Here is a 10,064-nt window from a genome sequence, read left to right as displayed (position 1 = left end):
CATTTCTCAACTTATAAAGTACAAAATACATTACATATAGGTAAATTAATAGAACAAATAAAGTGGCAAAATTACAGTGTCCAATTATTGAAATTACGACAAATAATATGCTACTAAACAATGGAGCTAGGGACAACAGAACAAAAATAGATGAATCCAATCTACGAAACAATAAATTCTTAACAAATAAAGTAATAAACCTACCACAAAAGAATATAAGTGAAAATACCCAAAATGCCCAACAAATAAAAGTTGCACACCTTACTATTCCAAACCCCCGATTTGAACTTAATCCCTTTCTTCTTCTTCTTCTTAACCAAAATCCCTTGTTCATTGACTAGCAAGTCAGCGTGCAAATCCAAACGATGCCGTTTAGTCTTCCAAAATATGATCTTAAACCGAACCGACGTGTTCATCTCCACCCTAAACTCGGCCATTGTCGCGGTAGCATTTTCCCATTTTACCCCTCTAGCATCAATGACACTAATACGGTGAGTGTTCTTCCCATGCCCCTGATAAAAAGGGTTAAAAGTGGCATTTCCAAGTGTTACAAAGCTAAGGTTAGGCTTGTAATAAAAAGTAAGATTAAGGGTATCATAGTAAATACCCTTATCTTTATTCTCCTTGTTGTTTAGCTTCAGATCATAGCGAATAGTGTGGTTGTTCCTGAAGGTAGTATTAGCTGTTTTGTTGAGGGTAAAAACGTCAAAGTTTTCAATGGAGCAAGTTGGGTTTGTGGTCTTGAGATTTAGCCACAGGAAAAGTGCAGTTAAGCCTGAGGTGAATATGAAACTGAAGCAGCACCTGCAGCAGCCGCCTTCCTCGGCCCCCATTATTACAGGTGATTATCACTTGTCGAACCGGGTTTTTAGTTTTTACGAGGTGTAGACGCCTAATTCATCGCCTTCAGTTGGATTTTAATTCTTCTAGTTTAGAGAGAGAAGTGTAAATTTGAATAGTAGAAGGTGGGAAACAAAGTTGGCAATAAAAGGATAAAAAAAAAACTCCTTAAGTCTCAAATGGATGTAAGTTCAAGTAAGTTACAACTTACAACGAGTCAACAAGGAAGAAGACTTGGCATGTAACGCGGTTCCTTACTTCCTCTAGTGTGTGGACCATATCAACAAATAGGGGACAAAAGTTATATGGTGGCTATTGAAATTTGTATGATTATTAACTTGCTTTTTATTAGGGCGGAAAATATCCTCTTGGTGACGTGGCTTAAATGTGCCACTATGACTCCATGAGGCATACATGGTGGCCAGCAAGGCATGAATGGCGAACTGATCAACTCCCCTACAACGGTTATGTAAACTTCAGTGGTTACGGCAATGATTAAATAGGGGCTTGAGTTAAGGGAGGGAGTATTAATGGCTTAATTAAGCCGCCCTTTTTACGTTACATCCTCGTGTAAGCCCATATAAGGTCTCGAATGATCATTTGTAAAACAGAACATTGCTTCCTAGTAATATACTCTTTTATGCTTAAACGTATTGCTCTCATCATCTCATAATTATCTAGCACAAACGACGGTTAGCACCTCTATAAGACAAGTTTGACTCTAAATAGAATTTGTCCAAAACACTTTCTATGCATGATATGTTATAAATTCAATTCTTCGCATTTCGCTTTGCAATCAGTATTTTCTTCAAGATTCATTACTTCAAAAAAATAAACTAGTGATCGTTTTTTAATGTAAAGAAACTAAATGCTTGTTTGATTCACTTGGGTAGTAACTTCCCATGGAAAGTTTTATTTCAAAGAAAGGTAATTCCTTTGCTACCTTCAAGGGAAATGGGATGATGATGTTTGGTCAAACTTGGTAATTTGTAATAGATGGACATTTATACGAGAAGTATGACTTACGAAGAAGAAGGTAGGCCCTGTTCTTTTAAACTTTGTTTGGCTGAATTGAATTGAACTGAACTGACGGAATTGAACTGAATTGAACTGAACTGAACTGACCTGAACTGAATGGAACTGAATGAATAATAAATAATAAATAATAAATAATAAATAATAAATAATAAATAATAAATAATAAATAATAAATAATAAATAATAAAATACTCCCTCCGTTCTTAAATATTAGTCATTTTTTACTTTTTCATTCGTTTCAACTCAATATTTAAACGTTAATATCTTCAAATACGTACGTTTAAAAAATATAAAAATTTGATATTAGCAAACTACAGATTGAAACGAACGAAACAAGATCTCACATGAATAAATTTTGAAATACATATTGAAAAGAAATTAGAAGATTCTCTTCAATTGTAAATAGTGACATGATTACAAACAGGACTAATAATCAAGAACGGAGAGAGTAATAAAATAATAAATAATACTAATAAATAAATAATAAATAAATAATAAATAATACTAATAAATAAATAATAATAATAATAATAATAATAAATAATAATAATAATAATAATAATAATAATAATAATAATAATAAAAAAAAAAGTAGTATTAGTAACAGTAATAGTAATAATACCCCCTCCGTTCTTGTTCATTAATCTCTTATGTAATATTGAACAATCCACTAAAAGGACACCTTATATGTGAATCTCTAAAAAATCTCACCCATGTGGGTAGAAGAGAGAAAAAATTAAGAAAATATAGGTAGATAGAGTTTTAGTGTTGTTAAATTAGAAAATAAATGGACCACTTGCATATTTAATTGGGATGAAAAGAGAACTACAATTGTAATATAAGGATAAAATGAGAATAATTGTTGAACAAATAAGGAAATGTTCTAAAAGAGACTAATAAAAAAAAATCTCAATACGGAAAGTGGACTAATAAACAAGAACGAAGGAGCAATAATAATAATAATAATAATAATAACAATAACAATAAGAATAACAATAATAATAATAATAATAATAATAATGATAGTAATAACAATAATAATAATAATAATAATAATCATAATAACCCCTGGTGTAAAAAATTAGAGATTCTTTTGATGTATGTCATCAGGCGTGGTATTTGGATGACGGTACTATTATTGATGACACCTTGGTGGTGGGGAAGGTTCTGCAATTGATTTTGGAGGAAGGGTTTCAGTTCGGGTTACATCTCTTTTTTTTTTTTGGTAAGCAAGCTATTATAATTATTACCAACCAAAATCAGTACAGCTTAAACACCTCCCACAGAGGTGAACACACACTACAACTAACTGCCATCAGCAGAAAGGAACCAACACCTAACAGCCAGCAGGCTATAGAAACCAAAACCTACTTACAGACTCTGAAACCAAGTAGTATCTCTTCTACTTACTCTCTTACACATGACAGATTTAATTCTATCTTTTACAATTCGTTTCAGATTACTCATAACAGAATCAACTGTTGGAACTGACCCTTCCCAAAAACTCTGATTTCTACTTTTCCAAATCAAATAAACCAAAGCTGTCACCCCTGCATAGCATACTTGGTTTCTGAACTTGGAATGCTTCCCTCTCTTGATGGTGTTGATGACATTGTATAGACCAGTTTAACATTTCTAATGTTAAGCCATGCTGCCAGGTCTTGAAAACACAATTTGCTGTACTGACAACTGAAAAACAGGTGCTCATGAACTTCAGCAGCTTGCTTACAAATTAAACAATCAGCAGAGGTGCTCACCCCTATTTTTGCTAACTTGGCTGTAGTCTGTAACCTATTCTGCATTGCAAGCCAGCATATAAACCTATGCTTAGGCACATTCAGTCTGTTCCAAACCACTTTATCCCATTGAACATGAGGTTTATCTCCAACCAACTTGTTATAAACCTGCTTGACAGAATAATTAGCCATATTCCTAAATTCAGTATAGGAGAAAACTTGCTTCAGATGATCTCTTGTTTCACATATCCTTTTCCAGTACCAACTTGCAGAGGCATTTGGTTGGTACTCCCACCAGTCCCCATCTTTGATGTAAACTGAGTGAATCCACTTAATCCAGATGTTATCCTGCTTAGTGGTGATAGCCCACACATATTTTCCCAAACTAGAAATATTCCAAGTGACCACATCCCTAAACCCCAAACCACCAACCTGTTTAGGTGAACAAACTCTATCCCAGGCAACAGAGCTTGGTTTAGTACTATATGCCTGCCCACTCCATAAGAAAGCTCTACAAATCTTAGCAATATCATGCAGAACACCCTTAGGAAGGATGAAAATCTGAGCCCAGTACATATGCAGGCTTAAAAGAACTGAATTTACCAGTTGCATTCTAGCAGTGTAGGAAAAATTCCTAGTGCTCCATATTTTAATCCTTGTTGTCATTTTGTCCACCAAAACATCACACTGACTTGCTGAAATCCTTTTAGAACAGATTGGCACTCCTAGGTACTTGAATGGCAAAGTACTCCTAGTAAAACCAGATGCATCCACCACTCTTTTCACATCACTCTCAGACATGCCATGGCAATAAATAGCAGACTTATTCTTGTTAGCCATCAAACCAGTAGACTTGGAAAATAAAGCATAAGCTTGGAGCAAGGAATATATGGAGGGATATTCCCCTTTACAACACAAGATAACATCATCAGCAAAGCAAAGATGGGTGAGCTTCACATCTTTACACCTTGGATGAAACTGAAATTGAGGCAAATCAATCAACTTATGCAATATTCTGGACAAATACTCCATGCATATAACAAACAGCAAAGGTGACATAGGATCCCCCTGTCTCAAACCCCTTTTAGACTTGAAAAATCCATGCATAGAACCATTAATCATAAGAGAGAACATAGGGGTTGTAACACAGGTCATCACTCACTCCCTAAAAGCAATAGGGAACCCCAAACTCTCCAACATTTCCTTCAAGAAAGACCAATCTACTGTATCATAAGCCTTTTGCAAATCAACTTTTAAAAGGCAACTAGGCTGAACAGATTTCCTTCCATAATGCCTTACTAAATCCTGCACTACCATGATGTTATGAGCAATATATCTTCCATGCACAAACCCCCCTTGATTCTCAAGAATCAAGTCTGGAAATACCTGTCTCAACCTGCCACACATCACCTTAGTAACACATTTATAAAGTGTATTACAGCATGAGATAGGTCTAAACTCACTAACATTTTTGGGGCATTTTGTTTTAGGAATTAAAGTGATGACTGTATGATTAATCTCCTTTAAAAGTTTACCATTATTCAGCACATCAAGAACTGCATCAATTACCTCATCTCCCACTATATGCCAAGAATCCTTATAAAAGAAAGAACCAAAACCATCTGGTCCAGGAGCTTTAGTTCCAGGAATGGAGAATAGAGCATTCTTCACTTCCTCTCTAGTGTAATGTGCATTGAGAATAGCTCTGTGATGATCAGTAAGCACTGGGCCAGCCAACACCACTTCTTTGATTACAGATCTCCTTCCAGCTTGAGTTGTACCCAGCAGCTGCTTATAATAATCAAGAAAAGCATCAGAAACTGCTTCTGGAGTATCTTGCCATTTTCCATGCATATCATATATGCTGTAAACATGATTTTGAACATTTCTGGCCTTGATACTCTGATGAAAAACAGAAGTGTTCTCATCACCAGATTTGATCCAATCTAGCTTGGCTTTTTGTTTCAAATAGTCCATATACACTTGATGATGTAATTTATATTCCTTGATGGCATCTAACTCCAGATCAGCTAGTTGCTGATTTGCATGATTAGAATGCATGGCTTGCTGAGCATCTAACATTGCCTGATGAGCTTTAATTTCAGCAGCCTGAATGTCAGTAAAACCCTTCTTATTGAGCTCTTTCAGACCAACTTTCACCTTCTTCAATTTAGTTACTAAAACATACATCTTACTTCCAGATACATGTTCCCTCCATACATCCTTAATGATGGTATCAAAAGTAGGAGCTGACTTCCACATTGTAAAATATCTAAATGGCTTCTTCCCTCCTGCAGATCTTGGATAAACTGTAAGCAAGCCAGGGGAATGATCAAAATCACCCTCATTCATAAAACATACCTCTGCATCCACATACTCACTATGCCATGCTGGATTAGCTAACACCCTATCCAACTTAGAAAACACTCTAGCAGAACCCTGCTGTTTATTATTCCAAGTGAACATGTTCCCAACACTCTTCACATCTTCCATACTACAAACATGCATACAACTAGTAATATCATTGATTTCTGCTTGTCTGACAGGTGCACCTATTCTCTCATTACTAGCCATGACACAATTAAAGTCTCCACACATAATCCAAGAATCCTGTGTGCTTAAAATCTTCAAGTCTCTCCATAGCTCAATTCTCTGCTTGCATTCATTGAATGCATAGACAAAAGTGCAATAGAAGCTATTTTTGCCACTCATGGGGGTAACATGACAATGAATCAACTGAGCTGTAACAGCTACAACACTCACTGTAAAGATTCCAGGTTTCCAACCTACCACTATTCTCCCTCCCTTGTGAAAACTAACATTTCCTGTAAAACACCAGCCTGTAAAAACTCTTTGGTAAAGCTTGCCAAGATTAGCACCCTTCACCTTATGCTCAAGGAGACCAACCAACCCTACATCAAATTTCTGGATGAACCTTCTCACTTCATCCTGTTTCTTCAATGAGTTGATGCCCCTTACATTCCAGCTAAGAACTCTATCCATGAGGTGGTGAAGGGTCCTCCCTTCCACTTTGTCCACCCTCCTGTCTACTCAAGTTCCTTCCCCCACCTGTCACAGTACCACTAGTTTCCACCATCTCTTCATTCTGCAGTATATCAAAAGGGTTAGCAGTTTGGGTTGGTTCCACTGAATCAGCTCTGACCCTAATTGGTCTCAACGCCCTTTGAAAGCCTTCCTGATCCACCTCAATGGCTATAGTCTCTTTCTGTGGTTGAGCAACCACTTCTGTCTGTTTCTGCACCCACACCTTCCTACTCTTACCTTGCCTGCATTCTGTTTCAGCATGCCCCACCATCTTGCATTTATTACATAGAGTAGGCTTCCATTCATATCTCAAGTCCACCTTAACCTTTTCACCATGTTCATCCAGGAAGAATAAGTGATCAGGTAAGATTTTCTCCATGGGAACTTCCACCATGACTCTAGCAAACTGAATTTTATCTCTACATGTGGTAGCATAGTCTCTTTTGATTGGCTTTCCAACCTGACTCACAATTTTGAATAATGCCTTTTCACTCCAGTATTTGAAATTCAGCTTCAACTGAATCCAAATGGGAACAACTTGCACCTCCTCTTTATCCATATCCAGATCCTGATCCCAAGGTTTCACAATCAAGGGTTTGCTATCAAAGAAATAATGCCCCTGCAACACTTTATCCCTTGATTCCATAGACAAAGCACCAGATATACACCCTTCTCCACTAGTACCACCTTATCCACCTTCAATCCCCCCCAAATCCTCCTAACATAACCCTCCATCACATTAATTGGGGGATTAGCTCCTACAACATAGCACACAACTGCAGAATTCCAAAAATCTATTTCACTCTGAATATCATCCAATTCAATCTGAACTGGCATGATATTATCATCAGCTAACCCAGCAGATTCATTCACATTATTATCAACAACTATTTCATCCTCAAATTGTTGCAATATGGGAACAGAGATCATACCTACATCCATATTTGGACGAGAACTTGACGATCGAGCTCGACTCTGCGTTCCATGGATGACCTCCATGAATTCATTGAAAGAATTTCGAACTTCCGATCGAACTTGAAGCTGCTTCAATGAAGATTTTGGAGTGAAAACCTCGTTTTCCAATCCAAAATCCAACGCCTCTACCCCCAAAACTTCATCCAACGAGCGTGTTTTGAGCGCTTGTGAATCAGAAGAAGGACCACGAGGTTTGCCAGTTCCATTTCCATGCTTGTTTGCTTGAGATTTTGCCCCAGTTTTCCTTGCCATGGCGTCGGTGCACGTTATGCTAACATGCGCCGAGAGAATTCTTGGGGAGAAAGTTTCTCAACGTCCGCACCACATGATAATGAAACTTGTTCGGGTTACATCTCAACGTGGACAAAACTGAAGTCTTCTAGCCTATAGAAGACCCTCGAAGCAGTCTTGTGGGTGTCTTGCCCCCTAAGGATGGTTTAATTCCCTCGTTACTCCCATTTCATGCCAACCAAACAAGAAACAACATACTTTGTATACACTTCCTACTTTCCTAGGAACTCACACTTACCCCCTCTATCTACTTGCAACCAAACTTCCCCTTATTATCCTTGTAAAAAGTTTGGTCTGGATCGATTTAAACCATTTTCCATTGTGTTACGATATATAAGTTATGTGAATATTGTAGTATCCTAATTATGTTATGTTACCTAAATATGTATCCTAGGAGGTTTAGGTAATTATGATGTACTATATATATGTTGGAGATTAGTGAGAATACACGAAACTGCACAATATTTGTCATGGTATCATGAGCCTAGGTTATAAACCATATAAATTTTTTTTCCGCACAAATTTGAGGGACAAAAAAAATTCGATTCTTGTCGTGAGTTGAGAGGAGCAAATTATTTTCGTTTCTTCATAATTGTGGTTAGGCGTTTCTATTTCAATGAGTACTTATGGGGATGAACCACCGAAGGTCACCGCCGCCGCCGTCGACCTTGACTACTACCTTGGGTCAGGCGATGGTCCCGGCATTGTCATCACTCCCGTCAAGCTGAGAGGAGCGTCGAACTACGATGAGTGGGCAAAGGCTGTCCGTCGCTCGATGATTTCGAAATTTAAGTTCGGTTTTCTTGATGGTCTGTGAAGGAATACGGACGCGACGAAGATGAAACATTGGATTGCGGTTAATTCAATGGTAGTGTCTTGGATCACAAACACCATAGACGAGGGATTGCGTTCGAATGAGGATTTTGATATTGCTCATGAGTTGTGGAGTCATTTGCGGACACGTTATTGTGTTGTATCTGGAGCTAGGGTCTGCCATATTAAGATGGCGTTGAGTGGATACAAGTAGGGCGTGTCTGAAGGCGTTACGGAGTACTAAGGACGTCTATCGAAGGTGTGGAAGGAGTATGTACAGTATGCACGAGTTCCTAGGTGTATATGTGCGGGGTGTATGTGTGACATTGCAAAGCAGGTAGGAGATATTCGTGATGAAGACCGTCTGCACTATTTCTTAATTGTCCTAGACGATCATTATGAAGCTATTTGTGCTCAGTTGTTAGCACGGTTGCCGCTACCAAGCCTCGATGAAGCACATCAGACGGTTATGAATACCGAGAATATGCGCGCCAAGGCTACTAGAGGGAAAGAGAGTGTCATGGCTTTCAAAGTTGAGACTAAGCGTCGATCGAAGTACTGAGATGCGAGTGATAAATTATGTAATCATTGTAATCGTGAGGGTCATGAGGAGGAGACTTGCTATCAGTTGATAGGCTTTCCCGAATGGTGGGATGAGAAGAAACGAGGTGGAAGAGGGCCTGGGCGTGGCGGAAGATTGTCGAGTAGAGGAGGCAGAGGTCCTCGAGTAGCAACACCTTCGACTGTTGGGGTTGCTCGTGCCAATACTGTGAGAAATAGCAACGTAGGGACAATGCCTAATGTGGCGAGTGGAGGAGGAACGCAGGGAGCAGTAACAACGACCAATCATAGGGTCGTTGGGGTTACAAATGATCAAGTCCAACAAATTGTTGACATTTTGTCAAAATCGAAAAATAAGTTGCAAGGTAATATTGATTCACGATGGATTGTAGATACTGGAGCTTCAAATCATGTGACGAGTGATATTACGGTTTTGAAAAATATAAAAACATCCGGAAACTGCCAGGTTGTGTTACCAGATGTTCAACCGGCATATTCAAATCAATATGGTTCTGTGATGTTGGAGGGTGGTTTTGTGTTTGATAACGTTTTATTTGTGCCTAAAATAAACTGCAATTTATTTATGTAACTCAATTAAGTGACGAATTAAATTGCTCTGCTCAATTTACTAACAAAATGTGTGTTACTCAGGACCGTTCGACGAAGATGGTGATTGGCGTGGGTGATCGATAAGAAGGACTATATTTTTTCCGTGGGGTTCTGAGCGTTTGTCTGATGGCATTGGATTGTGTTGTAGACTTATGG

General features: G+C 38.1%; 1 protein-coding gene across 1 annotated transcript; it reads right to left on the bottom strand.

Annotated features, from left to right (window-relative positions):
• Nucleotides 1-200: 200 nt before the first annotated feature.
• Nucleotides 201-833, bottom strand: LOC110795745 (protein NDR1-like). The gene has a single exon (XM_022000765.2). It carries the CDS (start codon nt 831-833, stop codon nt 201-203), a length of 633 nt encoding a protein of 210 aa, XP_021856457.2.
• Between the last annotated feature and the right edge of the window lie 9,231 nt (nt 834-10,064).

This window comes from Spinacia oleracea, chromosome 4 (assembly GCF_020520425.1).
Source record: "Spinacia oleracea cultivar Varoflay chromosome 4, BTI_SOV_V1, whole genome shotgun sequence".
NCBI lineage: Eukaryota > Viridiplantae > Streptophyta > Magnoliopsida > Caryophyllales > Amaranthaceae > Spinacia > Spinacia oleracea.
Note: the sequence above shows the minus strand (reverse complement) of the source record. Positions and strands in the feature narration are given on the sequence as shown.

Coding starts and splice junctions, on each gene's coding strand:
- LOC110795745 (XM_022000765.2), bottom strand. CDS start 833: ATGGGGGCCGAGGAAGGCGGCTGCTGCAGGTGCTGCTTCAGTTTCATA.